Source organism: Apostichopus japonicus, chromosome 12, assembly GCF_037975245.1.
Source record: "Apostichopus japonicus isolate 1M-3 chromosome 12, ASM3797524v1, whole genome shotgun sequence".
In the NCBI taxonomy this organism is placed as follows: domain Eukaryota; kingdom Metazoa; phylum Echinodermata; class Holothuroidea; order Aspidochirotida; family Stichopodidae; genus Apostichopus; species Apostichopus japonicus.
Genome location: NC_092572.1, coordinates 23223126 through 23249297, shown reverse-complemented (window position 1 = coordinate 23249297; position 26172 = coordinate 23223126). Strand labels below are relative to the sequence as shown.

The following is a 26172-nucleotide window of genomic DNA, read 5'->3' as shown; positions in this document are numbered from 1 at the left end:
TCCGATCTGGACCTGTCCAGCAGCCACGGAAAAAAGAAAATAATAAATGCTAAGAGGTTAACATGAAAGATGTATGCATTGAAACCCCTTTGCTAAGTTTATGCGCACTGCTCCACAGATTTCTTATTCCAATAGCATATAAATTATTCAGTTTTACTAAAAAACTAATTATGATCCCAGGAAGAAAATATGGGCCAAACTGCCACTGTCTTATTGCCAAAACCAATTTAGTGGCGCTATGACACTAGTCAGCAATCTCCATATTTTGTATTGAACTTTTCTGTAGGGATTTTTCCCCCATCAAACGTTTTACTACTCAAAAGTTTTCCTACTTTGTATCGATTTTGGGAACTCAAGAATGTCACAATTACGAAATCAGTCCAAGGATTCAATAATCAATTTCTTGTAAATAAGAGACCTTGATTCAGTTTTCCAAACATAACCCGCAAAGTTAGTTTCGTCCTCCGCAAAGAACGCTGGCTCACCGAATTCGACAAACAGCGTCTGGAATATTTACAACCTATTAAATTGGTCAGGTACTCTGCAGTCGTATACGCCTGCTCCGCATCTATGAATAACGTTTCTACTTCGGAAAAACAACGAAACAGACATCGTCAAGCTAAAACTTACCCCTTTATCTCCCGAAATACAGTTGTTATATAATTTATCTTAATACAGTGGATTTTTTTGTTTAAAGAGTCGTCGAAGGATCCAAATATTTCAATTTAGTGTGCTAATTAATTTCCGGAAGCATTCGGATAATTGGGTACGCAGCATTCGCGCCTGTTGATGTTTCAGGCATTTTAATATGCAAAATGGCAGACAACGGCGTTGAAGAAAAGACAGGTGAGGCAATTTTATACATATTCATATTTTTGCATCATGGCCTTTTGAAGGTCTAATGTCCGTTTAAAAGTGGTCAAAACACTCCAGAACACATCTAACAAGTAGATTTAATGAGTTTATTGTGTAGAAAACGAATATTTCTGTTTTATTTGCCGGTTATCTGTAGCGTAGTGATTTCGGTATCACTGAGCGTAAGGAATGCAATGAAGTGTCGTTGCTGTACTGAACGATAGAGACGTGCCTTCATATTATTACTATGCTAACGAACAATATTGTGCCTTAGTTTGCTAACAGGTCCATCGGTACTTTGTAGGATTAGACGTGTTAGTATTCATCATATTCCAGCTTTGTCGGTCATTTTCATCAGCAATTTCTGTCCATGTTAAGAAGCCTTTCTGACTTGGATATTTGACCATAGTAAGCAAAGCCGTAGCGTGTTCAAAACTTTCTCATTGAAATTAAGTGATAGGCCTAACACAGTAAAACACCTACGACGAGTACAGTAACAGACTCGCAATTCACGTTAGGACAAAAAATGGACAAGCAAACAACCCAACTGCCTCTTCCAACTGCTAGATAAAAATTGCAATAACAAACTATAATGATTATAAATCGAGGTCTAAACCAATCACCTCAAAAAATACAGTTCGACCTAAAATCGAAACGACGATATAATTGATTGCCTATACTATTGAAATGAGTATCTTGAATGAATGTCAGTTGTTGTTTACTCTTGTATGGTAATTTACACTGTCAATACGTTATTACATATGCATTGTGTGCTACAATATGAATATTGAACAAAAAGTACGTGATTAGTCAACTACTTCGCTAGTGCACGTTGGAGTTCCCAAACCTTAGTTGACAAAAGGGGAGTTACTAGTAGTACATGAACTTTTTAGTTAAAGTTCATGTAGGAATGACTTTCATTGTATGTTAAGTGATGCACTTGCAATAAACAATACGACAAAGGGGATATTGAAAATGTTTCAACGTTACGATATGCCCTAACTTAAAATTCTTGGAAGCAAGCAACAATATAGACCATGCAGTCCAACTTGATCATAACTTCAGTGCTTTTTGGCAGTTGTTAGGGCAAAAAAGTTGACCTAGCTAGAACTTTTGGAGATAGTTTGGGGGAATATTTTCCTTAAAGCTATATCTTTACCATATGTTGGCACAAACAATTTAGTTAAAAGACAAAATACCATTTGGTATATATGTGCATATTGAACCATGCTTTTCGTATATATATTACTATTTGATTGAAAATTGGCCAGTAGTATTGGTCGCCGCAAACTGAGCATAAGCCTGTTATTCCCACATCTGGCCTAGCTGGGCTTGTGACTATGAATGAAGGAATACAGGCCATATCTGTCTAAATTTAACTGCAGGTGACCAATTCAAATTAACCCTCCAGTGAAACATGGTCCTGATGGGAGGCTAGCTTAATTACACTATGACTTAAACTTTTCATTTGGAAGCAATAATTAATGTAAGTTTTCAGATCCCTGTGCATCCTGAAACATACATTTTGGCAAAACATGTAACTTGCAAATATATGTGTGTATTGTATACTGTATGTTATGCAAAACACTTTTTTTTTAAGGAAAAAAAAAGGTAGGAAAAATGGGTATGTCAGCATTCCTTTACAAGAAATTAAAAAAAAAATTGATTTTGACAATGCCATTGGGTAAAAAAATTCCCAGCACAGAAAGATCAATATGATGATATTTGGCTGGTTTGCTTATCCTTCAAGTTGGGTTGTACGGCAACTTAAATCCTATACAACAGCATTGAGCCACCCGCTGTATCCATCCCTGATTTCTGGTAAAAGTCATACGTGCTGTTCTGCAACATTATCAGCTGTTTCGTAAAGCTATTACTTTCACAGACAATTGAGTTAAAATTGTTGAATTGGAAGCCACTCGACTTTTCAGTTACAAGTAATTCATAAGCACTTGCAGGTTTCTCCCACATTTGTGGTCGCTTGAGGGTCGTAAAAAATTACTGCTGATTACTTAAAAAAAAAAATTGGTGGATACAAAAGTGGCGTTTTTCACAACACAAACTTTTCATGTTGGTCAAATATTTGATGGGTTAGACTCTTTTCCTTTGTTGTATAGACTATATAGGCCTAAGTTTATACTGTGTAGTGTGTACACAAACCATGGTGAGCTGGGATGTAGACTGACTGGGTAGGCCTAAATGTTACAGTACTTTATACAAGCATGTACAGGTACATGTTATATGTTAATGATGGTTGATTCTCCAAGTGCGTAAAAAAAGGTTTTGATTGGCAATTCTGCATGAAAAAAATTTTCCAAACCAAATTGTAGTTTTCCTATTTTTTTGAGACGGCATTTGTCACATAATTACAGAAATGTGACTAAATATGAATATTTCTAAACATTAAGCCAAACATATACCAGCCATAGATATATGTACTTAAACAGCGACTATGAGTAACATTGTACTTTTCAACATTAAAGTATATCACACCATGTAGAGAATTGTAACATAAATTCAGGCTATGTGATATGAGCCTTCTACTGTATACTTAAGTGTACATAGTAACTAGTAACCCAAATAATTCAAACTTCTGACCCTCTCCTCGTCCCCACCCCCCTATCCCACTCCCTCGTGCATATATTGATAAATTAAGTAGATAATTTTGCTGTTGCTCTCCATGCATCTATACGCATACTGTACTTGTGTACATATCTGTGGAAGGCATACCGAATATTAAATTAATTAGCAAAAGTTATCATTCGCAAATAAAGCACTGTTCAATGTGAAGTCTTGATTGTACAGTAGAGACCGATTTTCAGGATGTGACCATTTCAGCCGATCCACTAGCAGTTCGTTTCAAATCGTTGAATTGCGAAGAAAAGATATATCGATCGATTTTTTTTCCGGCTTTTTGGTGAGAAGCGCTGTACACCCTACCCTCTCTCGCGCCTCAATTTGATCAAGTTGTCCAATCTTAAACAGTTAAGTTAGACTTGCGCCAGAGTGGCTGCCGATTTGCATAAGCAGAGTGAGACTTTGCATCCGACTGCGACTTGATTTGAAATTCAATCATAGATTTCTCCTTCTGTCAGCAATATGCACAGGCACACTGCTGTCTATGCATTAGTTGCACAGTTAATTGCTTTTAAAGGAGCTGGCAGGACCTACAGTCTGTTAACTGAGCTATTAAACATCGACAAAGTTCTTAAACCGATGTCGTTACAGTACTGTACTGTATGTCTTATGATGTATTATTAATAAATGAATTTTTTACTCTGTACAGTAGATAGAGAAGTTTCCCTGGTCTGATTTCTGATTTGTTTGTTTGTTGATTGTTAAGAGTTAGAGAGTGTTGACAGACTTGTGTATCATTTCCAAGATTTCAAAGGAAAATGGAGAGAGATAGTGGCCCTGAGGTCATTGAAGCAGAATTCCCATACATGTGGAGAGGTCCAACAGGGGTCATCCTGCAACCATTTAAAATGAAAATGTTAGACATGTGAAATGGTGTTATGCATACATTCTGAGGCATAGTTAGGCTATCAATAAGGTGTAACTTGGTCAACATGTTAGAATGAGCTAGTACTAGTCAGTTTTAGTATCTATGGGGATGAAAAGGATTTGGGAGGGGGGGGGGGTGAAGGGGGAGTGCACCCCCACTTTCTGGATCTGCATCTGGTTGACTGTTGGATGTGATGTGAGAGGAATATCTTACAAGGGAGATAATGATTGAAGCACGCTTGATTTCGACACAAGTTGCAAAACTGAAGTTCTCTGTATTTTACTGCTAAGATTGATCTCATTATGCCATTACAGTACAACTGTTTTTACCCATGTTACTAGAAAGACGAATAATACAGTATAATACTTCACATGACATCTGATTTTTAGGACATATGAATTATATACTGTTTATAGCATAGAAGACCCAGATTTGTACAGTGGTATACATACATTACCAGGACTCGTTAATTACCTGAAATCGTAAAATTCAAATTTTGTTTTTTTTACATACAGATTGATGACCCCCCTCCCCCCCATTCTTGAACTAATTTCCAAAATTGTGGGTTTCTTTGACTGTAGTGCCTGCTCACTCCTTTAAAGCCTGTGAATAGAGGGTGTTAACCATTACACTGCTCAGTTTAGGCTGGCTCTTGTGTAAAGAGAGTATTTTGGAATTATTCAACAGCTTCCCATTGTACCCTTGAGCCAGTGCAAGTTATTGTGTGGCTAGCTTCGTTTGCATATTTGCATTATTCAGAGCAAGTGAACTGAGAGTTTAGCTAGACTGGCCTCTATTACTACTAGGACTTATTGAATAAAGATGGCTTAATGTTTACAAAGTAGTTTGTAAGATTCAGCCGAGAAGACGGGATGAATACTTTGCGTAAGGAGAGGCAGAGAAGCTGAGATGCTAATTTGCACGCCTTCAAATTATTCTCCATAATTACGGGATGGAATGAAAGGGGTCTCTTCAAGGTGCATGTGGTTATGGCAGTGCATATATGAGACTTATTTATTTTAGACTTTTGCATTTTCTATGCATAAATGGGTCGGAATTTAAGTCAGATCATCGGAGCGGACTTGTAGGGCTACCGGCAACTTTTGAGTGAAACTTTATGTAAATTGTCAAACGATTTTGAAAAACAGGCATTTTTGCAAATTTGGGTACAGTAGTATTGCTGCGGAACAAGGTTGCAAATTAATGAAAGAAAAGAACTTATCCCAATGTTGGATGTTAATAAGTTTAATGCTAAATGATTTGAGACATTTTAGTCCAGATACGTAGAATTGAAGTGATTTGAACAGAGTTTAAACTAGTGTTGAAGTTGAAGAGATAAAGTTGAACTACAAATTTCGTCCATGCAATTGGTATTTTTGACATAAAAAACCTTGACTCAAAATAAAACAAAAACTGTAAGCAAACTTGCTTATCCACTAAAGAGCCTGTGTATTAAAGAGCATTTGTGAAAGTAAAAGTAGGCCTGACGTTTGGATCCTAGCAGGATCTTCTCAGAGGCCCCTGCAAGGATCGAAACGTCAGGCCCACATACAGGTACTTTTACACATAAAACTTGACTAACATATTTAGAGACAAGCTGAGCAGTTCACTGCATGTAATGCTAGTATTAGACAGAGAGGTAGTATATAATAATTGTATCAATAATAATTCATTTAACACAATACAAAAATTAAAATCATATCAAGAGAAATGGATTTTTTCTTCCTTTTTATAAAAAGAAAGTAGAAACCTGACAGGAGAAGCAAACCCTACCACTATCTGTGATTTGATTGTCAAAGAATAGATGACCGTTGAGATAAACCTGAACTTCCACAATCGGAGCTCTGTTGAAGAAAAATCTTATTTCATGGTGTATATTTATCACACATAACTCGGTCCCAACTGCCATTTGATTATTAAAGGGAATGAACTCTTGTCAGGTGACTCTCAAAATTGACCAGAATGTGGAAAAAAAAAATTATGAGTTGTTTAGATTCTTGAATTTGTTTGAGAACCAGTACTTATTGTCATGGTAACACAGATTGGATTAGGAGTGAATTTTTCTTTACCATCACTTACCTGTAATACTTAATACTCAGTACATACTTCAATTACTTAACACCACTTAACAGTTACAGTAGATACTTAATACTATTTAAATACTTTACATTAAATGGTCACATTATTTAAACTGCACTAGTAATTTTAACCTGAGCCTCTGTACCGAAACGTCAGGCCAACTTACTTTTACACAGGCTCTTACACAGACTCTTTAGTGGATAAGCAGTTTGCTAACAGTTTTATTTTATTCAGTTATTTTAACTGAAGGATTTGTTGAGAGATGGTAGATTTGTTGAGAGAGGGGCTATTTGTTGAAAGATGGTAGATGTCATAGATCAGATTTAACTTTTAACTGTTTACTCACCTGCCACCTTGGGATTGTGATGGTTGTATTGTGAAGACGGCCAACAGGGTACTCTGCTGAGCAGACTTTACAGTATGTTAGTCTTATCTGTTGGTGTTTATGGTGTGTCAGTTACATATAAACCCCAAGAGAGGATGCTTCCTATGAGCGCACATCAATTTTAAACTCACTGGGATTCTGATCAGTGGTGGGAGGTGGTGGAAGGGAGGAGAAGGGGGTAAGAGGAGGGAACAAGTTGTGGTGGGGCACCAGAGGGGTTAAAGTGGGTCATTCTAACTGAGTTTTAACTGTTAGTCTTATATGTTGTTCTGTATGGTGTGTCTTTATCTAGATTCTCAAGAGGGTGTTCTCATCATGAATACATCGGTTGGGAGTGAGAGCCAGGCAGCATCTCAGGATAATCCTGGTAACTTTCTATTTTTTTTGGCAGAGAAAAGAAAGAATTGGCTAGAACAGGAATCAATAATCCCAGCGGGATAAATACAGGGCCTGTCCTATTATGTGACCCATACTGTACATAGTTAGTAACCAGTGTAATTGTTACTTTGCTTGGGGAGGGGGAGGGGCAAGGAGGGGGGACGTGAAAATGGTGTCAATCAAAAGTTACAGTATACAGTAGAGTACTGTACAGAGTACTCTTAATAAAATTCAATAATGAAAACAAGAATGTACATTTCAGGCACTTCTCCATTCCTTTTTTTCTTAAAGGAACTGCACAGATAGGAACACATGACATTCATTTAATGGTTCAAATTGTACATACTGTACAAAAAGAAGAAGAAAAAAATACACCAAACAACAAACTAGTGAAGTGTAGAGCCATGTAAACCCATCCCATCCCCCAACTTGATTGCCTACTCTGTTGTTCAGACAATATATTGAAATTTATTCATTTCATAAATAAATGTATATTACATATAATAATTTATGATGCTATACATGGACATCACATGATCAAAATATATTTGATTTTCTGTGTTTTTTTTGGGGGGGGATGAGGGGGACTAAAGTAATTGGCCCCCCTCCACACCTCCACAATTGAAATAATCAATTATTTAAGTCTGGTGACGTGACTTGATTATATACAGTAACCATGGTAACATAAATTAACATCCTAACAGACAGTTGCATATTTTTTTCCAGTGAACTTTGTATAATGATCCATTTTCACTGGGTTTTTAGAGAAAAACAAAGCATTTCTTGATTAGTGCAGCCCATGATAAAAACACAGATTATTGCACAATTCGCTCAAGATTTCAACAGTGGAATTGTTCTAAATATTATTATGAAGCTGGACTTTGTATCATTGTGCTGAGAACATTTATAGAATTTATCTTTAAACTCTCTGACAATGTTATCCCTTTATCAACACCTACAGTAACTGTATATTTAATGGATGGGTGGAATTTTTCAAGGCAGAAGGGGTTCGATGGGTCGAGTCGTAAAATTTGAGTAGATAACACAAAATACACAACTTTTGGACTTGAGTTTTTAAAAATAGGGTCAATGCACTCCTGAAAAATGGTATTTAAAGAAAAAATGAAATTTACCCACAGGCCCAAATTGGACCCCCAATTAGGGCCAGAAGTGAGATTTCTTAAGTTTGAGGGCACTGTTCGTAAAACGTACGACCTGCTTGACTTTTTTTTTGCATTTTTCCTGTACAACTACCACTGGACAAGGATCCTATGCAAATTAGAACTCAAACATGCCTTTGCTTGTGAATATAGAGCACACTCAAAGTAGGGCCAGAAAAGGCCCTTATCTCATTTTCTGCCATTTTAATTACTTGTTACGAAAAATTGAGACTGTATATTTCCTCAAATTTAGTTAAATTCGAAGACTGGTCACATGTCTTCCACAATATCTGCAATATCAGACATAAAATACTTAACATTTATGCAAAAGATTGCCTCCAAACTTGACACAATCTTTGTGTCACAAAGATGTGTCAAAATCTTAGGGCTTTTAGGACACAAAGTTAGGGCTCTTAAAATGCAATCTGGATTTGGTTGCTAGACGGGGCCGTATCATAGCAACCAAATGGTTTTCAAAAATTCTTTTGCCCAATTTCATCCTTTGAGACATGTGACAAGACACCATATCAATTTCAGGCGATTCTGAGAGGGTCGACATGGAATCGACCCAAAATTCTGTTGATTTGGCATGGATTATGAATTTATGATCCAATATTTTTGTATGATACCATGTGAATTGGGTAACACTACAGCATATATGCAACAATATTATTGTGTTTACATATTATGATACAGTGTTTTCGTATGATATAATATGATTGTTGATGTACAGTATATTATTATGATTCAATGTTGTATGACACAATATTATTGTGGATATATATTATTATGATCATACAATATTTTTGTATGATGCAATATTATTGTAGGATGCTTTGTGTATCGGTGCATAAACTTATACATAGTTGCACTTATTGACAGTACTAGGACTATGTGGTACATACTGAATGTTATCACCGATACCTGTACATAACAGTACAATGTGGTACTGTATGGCACAGTACTGAATGTCTCTAGTGATTCACACACTCTCCTATATAGAGCTGTACAGCGGGATATGGTTTACAGTAGTTACAGTACAATATACCAGTACTGTCGGTACAGCGGTACTAATATAACCAAGACTCCATTTGTCTAGTGTTGGACTGGTCTTATTCTCTACCGCACAACCCCAGTGAAACCTAAATCAAAAGAACTGCATCCAATTTGTTGTTTCAAATATTTCACTTTAGATATAAATTGTTTATTTAACATTTTACATATTAATTGTCAATCCTGCATCTAGCCAAGAGTGAAAGCAACAGGTAGAAACAGATTGTACCATAGAAATAAAATGAGATATTCTCATCTCTCAGATCAGTTTAGGTCTTCACCTCTCTTTAAAGGTTAAACAATATCTGTTTTATTCTGTATGTATGTAGTCAGTGAAACCAAGTAAAGAACTCCATACAGTGTAGCACGTCATAAATTTTGTCACTTTTTTTTGCTTAAATTTAACATTTGACATACTTTTAACATAAATTTCTCATTTTACATTAATTTCACATTTTACATACAGTTCAGTATATATTATATTAATTAGCCAATTCTAGCCAAGCATTTAAATAATGAATAGAAGCAGACCGTTGTAAATTAGATTTATAACATGAGATGTTTCCTGCTTTCAGACTGTTTCTTTAAAGGTATTCTCTCCCTCGCTATTACATGACATTACAGGGAGAGGCTTAACTGGTTTGTGAGACTGGAGGGCAAGAGCATAACCTTAGGGGGAGGGGGTGTCTGGGGGCATGTTTGCCCAGAAAATGTTCTTAAACACCCTAATGTCAATCGTCCTAAGTTCCTAACAATAATTTAGATAAAAATGCTATGATAAATATGCAGAAGAACATTTCTATGTTGCTATGATTTAGTGTTCACAGCCAATTTTTCAATGGCAGGTGATGGCATGGGTAAAAGAAGTTGGATTGGAATCATTGCATTGTTAAATTCCTTCTCTGAAACAGGGAGGCGACTATGTTGGTAATATATTTTTGCGAGGGGGTCGCAAAAAACAGAGTGGCGGCCACCTCACAAAATGAATACCAGAACAAATCTCGGAAATTGACTATTCTTTAAAATCAAAATCTGCCCTCCATTCATATTAGAAACAAGGTCAGAAATAAATCACATTATTTACGTTCAGTAACGAGGGGATCATACTGATGTATGCACACCCCTTCTCATCGCTAATTTGTCAGCACGTTTTGTTATTAGTAGAGACAGAATATGCATATTGTAATGTACGTATGAACTAACGGTTAGGTACATTTTCGTATACTTCTTACACTGAGGACCCTGGTGGCCTCATCCTCACTTGCTTTCTCCCTCACGGCCGCATGCACATATGACAAGCTACAGTAGCTGGAGTACAACGTGTATGCAGTACTATACTGTGCATGTGGGGATACCACATGCACAGTTCTGTCCAAGATTCTCGCAGTCTATCTCCGTAAGACTAGTCATTAAGAGTAAGATGTAAGCCTCATGTCGATAGACTAGGCCTGCGTAGCCTAACATTATGGTACTCACCTATAAGGCTAAATCTATACATTGTAGTATTACTGTACTTACGCACAACTCTCGCACAAGGCACGCCACTTTAAAAATCCAAGTGTTAGAAAATCGCAGTGCGTACGTACCTAACATAATAGTCCCTGGGCATATACAGTATTTACTAACTTAAGTGCACACGATGTGTGTAATGTACCACGTCAGGTAACCCCAGAAGTATTTTGTGGTGCTTTCATTGGACGACCAAAAAATCCTTCGGACAACCTCTAGAATATGAAGGTAAGGTTTTTTAAGGTTGGTTCGAAGGACAACCATAACATTTTCTTAAAAATGAGCTCTGAGGTGTTATAACTGTACTGTATGCAATACAGAGAGAAATTGGACCAAATCATTTCAGCATTTATCAAAGTCTGGTGATCTCTTTTGTCTTCCTTCCGTCAGGTCAAGAGGTGATCATCACCCCGCAAGCTGTGGTCTCGACGGTCCAGCAACAACAGCCTATCCAAGCACAACATGTCCAGGCCCACCAGGTGCAACAACAGACTCTTCTCCCTGCTGCGGTCCAAGGCATCACCTCGTTAGCCCAGGGGCAACTGTCGGGCGTCTCTGTTGCACCCTCGGTCACCACTAGCCAGGTCTCGGCAGTATCACAGGCCCAGGTCCAACTTGCTGCAGCAGTGGCCCAGGTTCAAGCGGCCCAACAACAGTTGCAGCAACAGCAAGCCCCTCAGTTCTTAGTTAATGTACGTACATGTATGTACTGTACACGTATGCTACGCGTACTGGACATTGCATGGAATTTAGCTTAATATTAGTACATTTGACGTGTTGGTGATGATCAGTGACAATTCGAAGTACAGTAGCATTGATGATGTGATTTGATAATGTATGCAAGTTTGTTAGATTTGCTTAAATCACTTAATGTAATTACCTAAAGCTTCAAATTCTGATAATATCTTGGAAGTAAAGACAAACACAAAATTATGTTTTGATTTATGGAGAGTCTTGAGTCTTAAATGAAAATGTAATTGATTCAATTTTTTTAGTCAACTGTAAGAACTTCATTGTCAACAGTCTTACATGAGTTATTCAGAAAAACTACTCTCTCTAAATTTGGAAATTGATGGCAGGGAATAATTTACCCGGTATTGCATCGCAAACTGCTTTGCAAAATTGGCAAACTGCTATATAAGTGCAAAGATGTATTGCAGTTTATTTTGTATGTTTTTACGCAGCAACCATATTATTTGATACCAGAGTCAGAACCTTCAAAAACTGCTATGTACACAAAATATGACCATGAAATTATTCCCTTCCATGCAACATTATTTGATTTCAGTCATAGAGCTCTGAACTAATGAATTAATATTACTCATTTTGTGCTGTTATCTTTGTGTGTTACAGAGGACCGGTGCAGCCCCTCTGATTCTCCAGGGGGGTCAGGTGGTCCAGGCCCCCATCACCATTCAGAACCTACAGAATCTGCAAGCAGCCCAGCAAATGGCGGCGGCCGCTACAGCAGTGCAGGTAAGGTGCACGGTAATCTGGCCACGGTAATCTGGCCACGGTAATCTGGCCACGGTAATCTGGCCACGGTAATCTGGCCACGGAGGTTAAAGTCACCTCTGACGGACAAAAAAAAAACAGCCAAAAAGAAAGCTGAGCTGATATCTTAGTTGGTTCTTCAAATTCTGGGTTTGGTTGAAAGGTTATTATGTCTGTCTGATCAATCAATCACTCAATCAGAAACATTTACATTGCACCAATATCAACAAAGGTTATTCAAAAGGCGCTATGAGACACTTACGTGACATTAACTATCATACGCTTGTTCAAACAGGTAATGTTTTATCAGTTTCTTGAAAATATCAATAGTCTGAGCGTTTTTGACACGGTCTGGAAGACTGTCCCACGCTTAGCGACTGAAACAAGAGAAAAGAACGATCATTTAACGTCACACTGTGAGTTTTGGGTACGATGAAATTCAAAGGCTAAATTGTCTCTGGGATCAAGCCTATTCTCCTCGAATCTTGTTAAGGGACCTATGTAGAGCTCTATACCCTTTCTGCTGCTGCTGCTCATTAGTGAATTCTTGACCATTCGATCCCAAACCCCAAAAAATTTGTACCCCACAAATTTCTCTGTGCCACAAAATATTATTTTGATAGTTTGATATATTTTAAAGTGTCACTGTCTGTCTGTCTGTCTGTCTAACTTTACCATTCATGGTGTGATTTTAGCAGATTAAACTAACAGATTATCTCTTCATGTACGTGGTCTTTCCTTCAATGGCTGGATGTCAAATTAACAAAAATCTAAAAACGAGAAATAGATTAGCAAAATTCAAGAAGGAAGGCGGAGTGTATAGCCTAGTGGTTAACGCCGGCGTCTCCCAGTCATGAGATCCCCGGTTCGATTCCCCGCCGACAGCAATGTGTGTCGTCTGGCAAGGGTGTTGTTCAATAACAACTTCCCGACATGGACGTTAAATGGATGTGTGCCGAGAGATTGGCTACGGTCAGCTTGCGAGTCTATAAGCCTCCATGGCTTCTTTCGCGAGTTCCTGCTTGCGGGAAGATCACTATACATACATACATACATACATACATATATATTGTTTTAGAGGGAATATACTGTAGAGAAGCACTGCCCAACTTTGCTAGATATATGCAAAAATTGGGCCATAATGCATATATAAAAATGCACAATGGTGTGTACAGACATTTGAAAACTTATCTTTTTAGGCTTGAGTATGGGCATTAATCTTATTCGTTGTTTTATTCACTTTACTGTGCCCATTTTTATATATATATTTATAATTTTATGTTCTTTATTGTGGTTTATAATTGTGTCTTATATCATTTTTTACTTTTATTGCTGTTGTTATTACTTTTAGGTTACCAGGTATTGGTTCTTTTGTACAGTGCTCTTGAGCATGTTTTATTTCATGATAACAGCACTTTAATATACTGTATGGTATTTATTTATATATTTTATTATTTATGGTATTTATATTATTCTTGAAGTGCTGTGAGGATTCGACACTTTAATGATATAGTTTGTAACTTTGAGAGGCTCACCATCTGTAGTACTACTGTCACGGGTTAGAGACACGGGCTAAGCAATACTTTACTCTCCCGTAGTCTTGTTGTATTTATGTACCAGCAAGTTTCCCTCGGGGAGGCTTGCTACAGCTTATAAGGATTCTGCATTTTGAATATTTAGACCTAGCTCTTGGAATAAGAAAAAGACGAAGCTCGATTGCAATTATCATCTTGAGAAGTTCACACTACCTTTACCGGAACTGCAAAAATAGGGCTGTTATTTTGTTTCTTGAAATCAAAACAGAAAAGTCTGGTATTCCGCAACCTAGTGCTGTTACGATGACCTTTTACTATCTTGCTATCATTACACTTAAAAAGGTTTTACCTATTTATTTTATTGAATACAAAAAAATGGCTATTTTGAATTATTGAATAAAAATATTAAATAAAAAATATTAAATAAAAAAAAATTGAATAAAACAAAAAAATAAATAAAAATGTATTATTGAATAAAAAAAATTGCTATTTTGTTTGCTTTTGTTTTAAGTCCCAGCCTCAGCAAGCTCTGCAAGCATCTAACCAAATCAGGACCACCATCAGCCAACCGTCGATGGGTTCGTACGCAACCAGTCTAGCTCAAAACCAAAACAATGCCGTAACCTTGGCATCTGGCCTTAACGCCCAACAACTACAATTACTGCAACAGCAGCTGCAAGGCATACAGGTGGTCAGTGTGAGTAAGATAACCTCTATCAAGAAATTTCCTAGGGACAGCAGTGAATTTTTGATCGGCAAATTTAACGAAAAACGTTTACCCCCTTTTTTTTGGCATCCCAGTTTGCTCAGAAAAGTTTTTAACGTTGTGGATATGATCTTTTAGGCAGAGAAAAATAGAGGTAAGAAAATTGTGAATGTGGTTATAGCAAGTAGGAACAACCAAATCCTGATTAGAAGTGGTGAGATGATCTGAAACTAAAGAGCGTTTTGTGTTGTAGGATTTCTTTTTTACTTTTTTTTTTTTTATCGTTATTATTTTTTGTGTGTAAAAGTAAGTTGGCCTGACGTTTCGATCCTAGCAGGATCTTCTTCAAAGGCTATATGACAAGTAACAGTAACAGAAGTGACAAAACATGCACAGAAAACAGACAGGTTAATGAGCATGGTGAACACATCTCCTACCTCTCCTCTTCCCCTGTTGGTTTCTTTCTTTCTTCTCTCCATCCCTTGTCAACTAATCCCCTTACATCCATCTCCTTGTGTTCACCATGCTCATTAACCTGTCTGTATTCTGTGTGTGTTTTTGTCCCTTCTGTTACTGTTACTTGTCATTTAGCCTTTGAAGAAGATCCTGCTAGGGTCGAAAAGTCATGCCAACTTACTTTTACACATTCTCCTACACAGGCTATCTAGTGGATAAGCAGTTTGCTAACAGTTTTATTTTATTACTTTTATTGTCTTTTAAGTGACTCGTTCCATCTTCTCCTGAAGGTGTCTATAGATATAAATAGGATAAATTTATGAATTGTCTGTTTGTGTGTTTGTTTAAGTTAGAAGGGTTTGAAATTCTGTCAAAGTCAAATCCAAATGACAATATTAGTAAATCATGGTCAGTCACAAGACATGTATACATATATACATATATATATGTAATGTACCTGCAAGCTGTACAGAGTTACCAGACAGGTGCATGGTATATAGTGAAAGCCTTGCATAATTTACCCCCATCTTCAGGGAATCAGGAATAGAAGTCAAGGCAGGCTAATTATTTTGCATCATTGTTATTTCATGAATCTACCGTAGAGCACAGGTTTAGGTGATGATAGGCTGTTTTTAATATCTGTCAGAGTTCCATGTTTGTAACAGCGAAGATATCGTGTGTTTAGATCTAGAGGAGAAAGTTGCTATAAGGGAGTGGTAATGAGCTGTCAATGTTTGCATGTATGTAACAGCCAGTTATTCAGTGCCACACAACATTAAAAAACACCTTAAAATTAGAACAGTAAGTTACTATAATGGGGGATGTCATGTTTGCATGGATGTAACAGCCAGTTATTTAGCGCCACACAACATTAAAAACACCTTAATGTTAGACCAGTTAGTTGCTATAATTGGGGTTGTTGTCAATATTTGCATGTTTGTAACAGCCAGTTATTCAGCGCCACACAACATTAAAAACACCTTAAAATTAGAACAGTAAGTTGCTATAATGGGGGATGTCATGTTTGCATGGATGAACAGCCAGTTATTCAAGGACACACAACATTAAAAAACACCTTAACGTTAGAACAGTAAGTTGCTATAATAGTGGATGTTGTCAATATTTGCATGTATGTAACAGCTAGTTATTCTAGGACACACCACTTAAAAAACACCTTAACGTTAGAACAGTAAGTTGCTATAATAGTGGATGTTGTCAATATTTGCATGTATGTAACAGCTAGTTATTCTAGGACACACCACTTAAAAAACACCTTAACGTTAGAACAGTAAGTTGCTTTTTAGGGGTTGTTATTGTCAATGTTTGCATGTTTGTAACAGCCGTTTATGGACAGTAACAAGCCGTGGACTCCTTCAGGGAAACAGGACAGTCCAATGCCAGAAAGTCCAATGAACCAATACAAACAGGTTAATATCCATGGATGTCCATGTTTGTTTCATAACTATGTGTTTGTGGCTTTTGTGTTGTATTAAAAGTTGACGTGTTTTGTTAATTGTTTACTAATATCAGTGCAATTCACTGACATCCCTTTTGTTTTTCATTATGACTGTAATGAGATACGTGTCTTCTCATTACATTTAATGTGATACGGTGAAAAAAAAAAACATTTATGATTAAACAGTTTATCCGCTCTGCACCCACCATTGCTTCAGTGGACACATTTCAACACACTGTTAACTGCATTACTCTCTGGCGCCTGGATCAACTAACCATGTCATGCATGATGGATAATGTACCTGTAGAATGCCTGTCATGTACACAGTATGCCCAGTTCTGTCCCACCCCCACCCCAACCCCACCCCACCCCACCCCACCCCACCCCACCCCACCCCTCCAAACTGCATTGGGAATATATCAGGATCTGAGACCCACCTGGATTTGTATGACCTTCAGAGAGGTTTTAAGATGATGTGTGTGTGTGTTTGATTCTGTCCTTTGGATGGTTTAGTTAAGAGTTTGAGATTGGGTATAAGGGGTAAGAGGTGGGATGGGGTGGGGGTGTGGATGGGGTTTTGGTGTTGAATGGGGATGTTGGGCTTTATGTGTTTGAATGCTTTTGGCAAACTTCATCTACACTCTTGAAGTATAATCTTGACATTTTTTGTATTTTGTTTTTGTGTAATTAATCTTGTCCATTTTGCCTGTTACCTGTTTGTTAATGACTCTGAATTTATTGATTGGTAAGGCCGTTCAAAGCTGTACAATGTGATATACTGTAGAGTCTACGCAGTGACTAACCAGTTGGATATCCCAGACTCATGGATCCCCTGAAAATCAGCCTTTACGTAGTACCTCAGTACTCTTGTCAGGAAAACCCTGAAAGAAATGAAACTATATTCAAAATGGCAGAATGTTACTTCAATGTTGTTCCCTTGTGGAAAACAATTTTCGTTGGACATTTCGTTTGTTTTTCGGTACTTACTGTACCCTAATTTCCTGTAATATCGTAACTAATCAGTGAAATATGTCTTTATTTACAAATCACATACTATAGTCCAGATTATCCACTAATCCCTTATAATTAATCAATTAATTAATCAATAATTAATAGTACTAATTAATAGTTTATCCTTTGATTGTTCGCAATGATCCGAAATCATACTCACAGCTTGGAATCCAAATTGAATATTTAAACTATTTAAGAAAAAATATGTCAACGCAAAAGACCCGAACTTCGTTTATGTTTTACCGAGTGATGTGTTTATTGGTTACAGAACACCGTTTAGGGCTTTAAAGGTTAAACACTTTGATGGCGGTATTACTCGGGTGCACCTTACAGCACCATGTAATTACAATATTGTGTGCTGTCTCGATTCGTTGCTGATCAATGCGGGGTCGTTGTAGGTGGTGCTAAGATTCACAATACACCACCATTTAGTATAATGTGTCTTAATAAGTTGCAAATCTAACTGAAAACATTTATCGTACCAGAGCAGTGTCGAAATATTGTCTGCCTTCTTCATTGGTAGTACAGAAACTTAACATAGGTTGGTGTTACTAGGATACTTCATACCATTTAAGATAATATTGCAGGGCATAAATTATCTGTTATCGCATCCCAAAATGATTTGCAAAGAAATGTCAAATTGCTATACAATTCCAAAGATCTATATCACATTTCTTTACACAGGAAAACATAGTATTTTTTGTAAGAGACCAAATTCAGAGCCTTCAAATCTGTTACACCAAATAATAACACCAAATTAATCCCTGCAATTTCTACTGTTCTTATTGGTTATTCATTGACATAAGACAGGTCGAAGATAGGTCGTACAACACCGTTTATTATTTAATAATATCGTCTGGTATCATTCGTTGGTTGCAGGTCAGTCCCCATAAGGGTGTTGGTTTTGATACATAGGTAGAGCCGAACAACGCCACTTACAACGCCATTAACAACGCCACTAACAATGTCTGTTGTTTTTATTGTTTATAGATCAACCCTCAACAAGTTGGTGTCGGAGGTACGCAGATACAGCAAATATCATTACAGGATTTACAGCAACTACAGCAGTTACAGCAACAGAACCCTAGCCTACAGCAGTATGTACTCCTACAGGCTGGTCAGGTCAGTTTGAAAAACAACAGTCTTAATTAAATTTTTACAGTTATGTCAATTATTCTGTAGGTCTGCATGTAACATATTCAACATAATTTTCATAATTAAGTGATCCTGTGGTTAATTTGACATACTCTGCAAAATTCCAATTGCTTGGAGGTGAGGGGTGAAGTAAATTTGGGTGGAGGGAGGGGGGGTAGGGGGTTGATACCAGAAATGTAGTTGTTGCTAAGAAATGAACATCTGATTATTCCTACTGTACAGAACAGAGGGATGGGGCTTGTGGGGACCAATCAGATTTCCCGGTTTTAATTTTATGCTGAATTACATTCATGTAATTGATTAAAATTAAAATGTTTAATTAACATTTATTGCAGATGGGTAATAATGTCATCCTGCAACAGAAGCCCTCGGTGGTCCAGCAAGCGAACCTCCTCCAGCAGGTAAGGGCCCTCCATTGATCTAAAGCCTGGCGCATCTATAGCCTAGCTTGGTGCATCTATAGCCTAGCCTGGCACATCTATAGCCTAGTTTTAGTTTGCCAGTCCTCAATTACTTCCCTACTAATTATGCACTGCAATCTTTGATTTTCAGTTCGTTTCCATAGATTTTGAGCAGATCTATAAAAGAAGCCATATTTAACAGATTTTGGGCAATTTCAAAATTAAAAGAATGAAAACGGAGTTTTTCAAACAGTGTAGCCTTCGATACTCTCTTCCATTTCATAGTATTTGAGGTATAGGCCGTAGGAACCGATTTGTTTCGGTCGTATTCCGCCATTGAGCAATAATCTAACTACTGTCACACATGAAATGATATGCCAAAGAAACCTGCATTTGTTTTACCGTAACCACATCCAAATACAACGAATAAAACTTCAAAGTTTTACGTATATTCATTGGAACTGAACATGCAATCAAGGTGGGGAGGTTTGACAAATTTGTTTCTATCCAGTCGGGCTTGTATTACATATGTTCGTGAATTTGCAGACTTTGCAATACGCATAAATAATCTTGAGAGTGGAGAGGTACAGTTTTAATCACTGATGGCTTTATTCCTCTGTGTCTCTTTGTTATAGGTACAGGGCCAGTTGAATCTCTCCCAAGGTCAGGTGATAGTGGGAGCTGCTACCCAACAGCTACAGCAAGCCAGCAACGCTGTAGCACAAGGTGTAGCAGCCGGGCAGGTACGTAGAACTCCCTTCCGATTGTCAGGTTTCCCTTACTCAAGTTTATTTCTTTCCATAACTGTCAATTTCCTTACATTGGAAGATACAAGTTATTCACCTAAATATAAAAGAATTGAGCAGCATTTATACTTCAATTGTCACTTTATCAAGTCTTTTGACTGGGAACTAAGTTCCTTTTGAACATTTTTTTTCGACTTCTGTAAGCTTCTCTGAACATGTCTCTATTTTGCAAATGTTCTGAAATGATTCGATATACCCAAAAAGGTTGACAAACCTCACAACCAACGAATGTTGGTGATAACCGATTACCCTAGTTACAGAAAATTGAATGGAACCAATGGAATGTACATTGGTCTTGTGATATTTTAACCCCTTTTCTCTAGGAATTTTACCCACAAGAAACATATATGTTTATCTTGTTGATATACTAGGAGTGTTAATTTTCTGTTTTTTTTTTTATGATATTTTGTTTTGTTTCCAGCAGACCCTTCAAGCAGGGAATGCCTCTACCATTCAGGTACAACATGTCCCTAAAATTCAGACAGTTACCCCGGGAACCACCCACGTCATCCCCCAGTCGACCCCAGAGGAACAGATGGATCTGGAAGAGTTAGAACAGTTTGCTAAAACCTTTAAGCAAAGAAGAATCAAACTGGGCTTTACTCAGGTAGGTTCACTCTGTAACTTATATTATTAAGGCCACAGATGTCTCAAAGCGACTCATATTAGGTCAATTTCTCAAATCAGAGTCCCCCATATGTAAAATATAATTCCATTTATATAATTCAAACTGGGTAAATTTTTATTGGAACACTTGGAAAAACTTGGAAAAATTGTCATAACTGGGGAACTGGAAGTGCTAAATCCACACCCTCTTTTCACCCTCTCTCCCTCTTAATAGAAATAATACCAATCATAATGACTGTATTTGATCATACAACAATTGATAATGGGCCTCACCACCTCCTCCCTCACTTTGCGCTCCCCATTTCCTACCCCACCCCCCTTTTGCCCTTAAACCTTTTGATTTATTGGTTTAATTAAAACATTGTGTTTTGTTTCTCTTAACTCTAAGTTTCAAAATTAGCATTCATAGACATTAATCCTCTTTCTCTACATATGCAGGCTTGGTCAAACATGGTCTTATCAATTATGAAAGTACCCCCCTCTCTCCCCCTTCTCCCACCCCCTCCTCTCACAATGGGTCATCATATAAGAATCTTTCACTACAAGTGATGTTGTAGAAAGCTTTATTCCACACAGAGGTGTAACAGCAGTAGACCTAATCAGTTGACATTTAACAACCATATGTATCTTACTTATATCAGATGTATCACATATCTAAATATCATGTCAACCTTTTAACCATTATTGATAAAAGGTGTAAATTTTCATAAAATGGAAAGGCTTCATTTCTTGGAATCACTCTTCCCTATCGGTCTTTGTATTCTAGGGAGATGTCGGCCTGGCGATGGGTAAACTCTACGGAAACGATTTCAGCCAGACGACCATATCCAGATTTGAAGCTCTGAATCTCAGCTTCAAGAACATGTGCAAGCTGAAACCGCTCCTGCAGAAGTGGCTGGACGACGCGGACGTCACCATGGCCAACCCGGAGCTGCTGGGACCCCAGGCCACCGCTGATAGCATCGCACGCCGGAGGAAGAAACGCACCAGTATCGAGACGAACATCAGGGTGGCCCTAGAGAAGAGCTTCCTTCATAATTCAAAGCCCAGTTCGGAGGAGATCGCTCTCCTGGCCGAGCAGCTCGGCATGGAGAAGGAGGTGATAAGGGTGTGGTTCTGCAACCGGAGACAGAAGGAGAAGCGCATCAACCCGCCCTCCATGATGCTACCCGGTGGCATACCCATCCTGGGCCCGCTCTCGCCGGGTCTACCTTACAGTACCTCTCATACCTCGTCACCCACCACCCACTTGACCTCTGTGTCCCTGTCTAATAACTCCCTGGGTGGCACTCTTCCAACGAACATTTCGAGTATCACCGGGACCGGTAACACCCAGACCATCATCACCACACCGACCAAACAGATTCAGCAACCCAACATCCTCAGAACACCCACGAGTATTCAGAAAGTAGGCGGCCCACACAGTATAACTGTGTCGCCGGCGTTAGCGGCTACCCTGTCTCCCAGCCTGATCAATGCTGTCACCGGTAAACCCCAAACAATTACCATAAACGCTGCCAAAGTGCCATCCAAGATCCAACAACCACAGGCTTACACCATCACTACCTCCGTGGGCGGCACCACCGTCACGGTGGTGACCACCAAGTCGGTGGCTAACACCACCGGCTCTGGTTGTGTGGTGACCCCCGTGGCTCTGACCGCCATCAATGAAGCGGTGGAGTCTTTATCCAGACCGGGATTAGTCACCAACGTTGTTCAGGGTTCCAAGATAAGCAACGGCCTACAGGGTACGTTTACCATCGGGTCCCCTGCCATGATCAGCGAATCAGGAGACGGCACCTCGGACAACCCTGGTGAAGTAACAGATGGTGAGGTAACAGATGTCGGCCAGGGAGTAGCTATCCACGCAGGCGGCCAAATCCAGATTTCCGTAAGTTTTACCTGGCTAAATCCAATCCTTCATCGTTCAACATTAAGATTAAAAAAAAAATTTAACAAGGTTGGAAATTCTTATTATTATTATTATTTTTATGATTATTATAAATATTTCTTATGGCAAATACTTTATAAAGAGAACCATGTAGGCAAGAAAAAATGTTTTTTAAAACATTTTCAAATGTAATCAAAAAAGTTAAGGTTTGTAAATGATGTATATCTTAAGTCAAATAATTTATAAAGGAAACCATGTAGGCGAAAAAAAAAAAATTCAAAACATTTTCAATTGTAATAAAAACTGGAATAATCTATATTATTTGTATCATGTCTTATTAAGATTTGGTAATGAAAATTTTCTGTGGAAGCCAGATATAACATGAAGTTATTTGAAGCCAAAAATCTAATGCCTATGTCCCATGTTACCTAAGATGCCATTGACAATATATAAATGACTTCAATCACGAGAGAGTGAATAGAGAATGGATATATCCGCCTCGGAATACATTTAGAGAGAAGCTCACCTAAGCTTGGCGAAATAGCTGTATTTCAACATTCATGTGCTATGTTTTAATTTATATATATATATATATTTGATTTGATTTGATTTTACAGAACGTTAGCGGTAAGACGCCAATGGGTGGGATCCCGATGGTGGTGACTCGTCAAGGTAACGATGAGACTTCGGAGGGTACAGAAGTATCGACAGATGTTACCATGGCGGACGCCGATATTTCCTAAAGGCATCGCCGGTAGCGATACTCCGGGCCGACAGCCCAGAGAAGTATCAAGCCAGGAAGAAAAAGGAAGCTGAGGTTATGTGAAGAGTCAGTATGGTACATGTGTGACCAGATACTTACTGAAGGGAACTGCCAGGAAGATTGGACACACAGCCAGAAATGAGTGAAACGGGTGTGTGGATGAAACTACCTCGAACTGTTGATGTTGGATTCAACAGAAGGTGCCGATGTTTGTAAAAGATTCTGGATGATGGTCATACCACCATTCTAAACAGTCTTTGAGTGGGGTTGGTGGACATACTGGTAGAGAAAGATGAATGAATGTGGGGCCCTGCAGGGGGTGGCATAATAGCACCATTAGATAGCTGAGTTTGTGGTTACATGGAATCACATTTTATATGGCTTAGAAAGGATACCTGATAGGGTAGGCCAAGATTCCCAAAGATTTATGTCTTCTGAAATACAACAAGTTCATAAATACGTTCTTATTCAGTGTACTACTCACATTGTGGTATAATAACAGAGTCAGATAACCATGGGTGGATGGTTGGACTGTTGTCATAGTTTGTTACGGGTTCATACCTAATTAGGTCTACCCTGAAAGCACCGACATCACTTTTCTAAGAATATAGGCTCACCAGTCGATTCAGGGTTATGTTCAGTCAGGCAGTCAGTGTGTGGTCAGTTTTATAGTTTGTACATCAACATGAAATAACACTTATGTCACTCTCCAAGCATATCCACTGGCAGAAGCTGTCACAGTCAGTCAGTGTGGCCAGTTTTATAGTTTGTACATCAACATGAAATAACACTCACGTTACTCTCCAAGCATATCCAATGGCAGAAGTTGTCACAGTCAGTCAGTGTGGCCAGTTTTATAGTTGTACATCAACATGAAATAACACTTATGTTACTCTCCAAGCATATCCAATGGCAGAAGCTGTCACAGTCAGTCAGTGTGTGGCCAGTTTTATAGTTTGTACATCAACATGAAATAACACTTATGTTACTATCCAAGCATATCCAATGGCAGAAGCAGTCACAGTTCAAAGCAATCATCTGGTTTTAACAGGCAAACATTCTTGTGTAATGTGAGGTGTGGAAAGTGAGTACACAGTAATTTGATAGTTGATTAGTTGGTATAAGAGTGAAGAAAGAAAGACCCTATTAACTGAAGGGGTGAGTTTGAGGCAGTTTATAACTTTGGTTGCATTGGAGACATTGAAGTAGATAACAAATCCTCAAAGATTTGATCTCCATAGACATTTGTTTTCTGTGTGACTGGTGCAAGCATTGAAACTCATCACTAAGGTGACAGACCTTTGTTTTAATTTAAGAACATTAGTTTCGTTTGTTTGTTGAGATGAACGCCAGTAGGTCATTATTTCTTCTCTTCTATATTTATAACATCTAAGAGCAAATATCTACCAAAATGGAGTGTTATTAATTTCTTCATTTAATGGACTGATAATTGTTTTAGTGGGGACTTATATGAAGTACTCCTCATATATCATGCCCAATGCTTTGGCGTTAAATGTCAGCACATGTTTATGGAAGAGAGGGGCTGGTTTTGGCCTGACAATGGGGGGGGGTTAAAGACCCACCTGGGATGCTGAGTTGCTACACCACAATGATGTCAGTTAAGAAATCAAAATGACAAAGTAATCAATGAATTTTTGATATGTTTACCTTATATCGATTTTTTTAAGCTGGCAGAATTATTTTGAGGTGTCGTCCTTCAAGAAAGTTATTTCCCTGGATGGTTAAATGAAAATTATCATTTTCATTACTGAATTTCTGAATTATTTAAGAATATTACAGTCTGACCACTTGAGGTTTTGCTAATATTACTTTCATCTGTGGAAAGAAATAGTTAATACCTTTCAATTGTTACCAGCAAAAATCTTGACATTACTTCAGTTGTGTGCAGGTTTTGGAGGGGGTGTGGGAAGGGGGAAGTGGAGTGTAGAGCTGGTGTACTTAAGTTTTAAAGAAAAAGAGAAAGAGTTATAATGTATAAGAACGTTTACTAAAAAATGCCTTGATATGAAGTAACTCAGATTTCATAGGTTAAACTAGATTTTGTTTTTCATATTTTTATTCACTTTAAAGTTTTGTATCTAACCCCCAAAAAGTGCAGGTTGCCAAAGTGAAAGTAGATGGCTCATCAAGAGACAGAGATGGAGAGAAAGACTGAAAGGGGGGAGGGGGCGGGAGGGGGGTAGGTGTGTAGGGAATAAAGAAGTGGGTAGAGAAACAATAGTTGAAGCAAGGGGGAGGTAGGGTTAAAATACTAGTATTATTTAGGAAGGAGGATTGTAGGAAGAAACAAGTAGGGGGCGGGGGGTTGATAGATGGTAGGAAGCCAGAATAACAATGAAATAGTCCTTTTGTTCCCAATCACAAGGTGACTTTAATCTGTGTTGTTCATTGTTTGTGTATGGAGAGAGCATCTTGAAGTATAATAAAGAAACCTAAGTATAGGTCTATTCCTAACACTGAACATTTCATTTATATATATCATGGTCCTCTTTACTTTTTTTTTGTGTCTTTTCGTTTTCTTTTCTTTCTTGTAAATAAATTCTTAATGAAACAATCTGAAAAGCAAATAAATTTCATTTTCATGTAACAGTCCATCTTGTATTGTATGTAATTTTGTTTTAGTGTCTATCATAGAAGTTACTGAAATAACATAATACTTATATTAGGCTGTATATGATTCAATTCATTTAGTTTTTGGGAAAGGATTGGTGAGGGGGGGGGGGGGGGCTGAAATCTTATCAAAATGTGATCATTTTTATTTTATTTTGGAAAGTTTGGAAACTAACTTTCTGATTGAGATAATACATTTACCATTTATCTCTATAACATATATAATCAAAATTTATTATTAAACACAATATTGCATTTAGACCAATTTTATGACTTAATTTTTAATCTGCATATATGCACCCATTGATGTCAAAAC

General features: G+C 37.8%; 1 protein-coding gene across 4 annotated transcripts; it reads left to right on the top strand.

The window, feature by feature from the left end:
* Positions 1-554: 554 nt before the first annotated feature.
* LOC139977618 (uncharacterized) lies at positions 555-25838 on the top strand. 4 transcript variants are annotated; one of them, XM_071987062.1, is made up of 12 exons: positions 555-846; positions 7117-7191; positions 11315-11616; positions 12278-12400; positions 14465-14650; positions 16456-16542; positions 18573-18704; positions 19073-19138; positions 19774-19881; positions 20369-20551; positions 21338-22462; positions 23080-25838. In XM_071987062.1, exons 1-12 carry the CDS (start codon positions 816-818, stop codon positions 23203-23205), a joined length of 2544 nt encoding a protein of 847 aa, XP_071843163.1. In that variant the 5' UTR covers positions 555-815; the 3' UTR covers positions 23206-25838. The 4 variants fall into 4 exon arrangements, with proteins under 4 accessions (XP_071843163.1, XP_071843162.1, XP_071843164.1 ...); XM_071987061.1 differs by having other exon boundaries at positions 20366-20551; XM_071987063.1 differs by lacking the exon at positions 7117-7191 and having other exon boundaries at positions 20366-20551.
* The last annotated feature ends 334 nt before the right edge of the window (positions 25839-26172 follow it).

Coding starts and splice junctions, on each gene's coding strand:
- LOC139977618 (XM_071987061.1), top strand. CDS start 816: ATGGCAGACAACGGCGTTGAAGAAAAGACAG. Junction 14,651..16,455: donor AAGGCATACAGGTGGTCAGT/GTGAGTAAGATA, acceptor TGTTTGTAACAG/CCGTTTATGGACAGTAACAA. Junction 19,882..20,365: donor AAGGTGTAGCAGCCGGGCAG/GTACGTAGAACT, acceptor TTTTGTTTCCAG/CAGACCCTTCAAGCAGGGAA.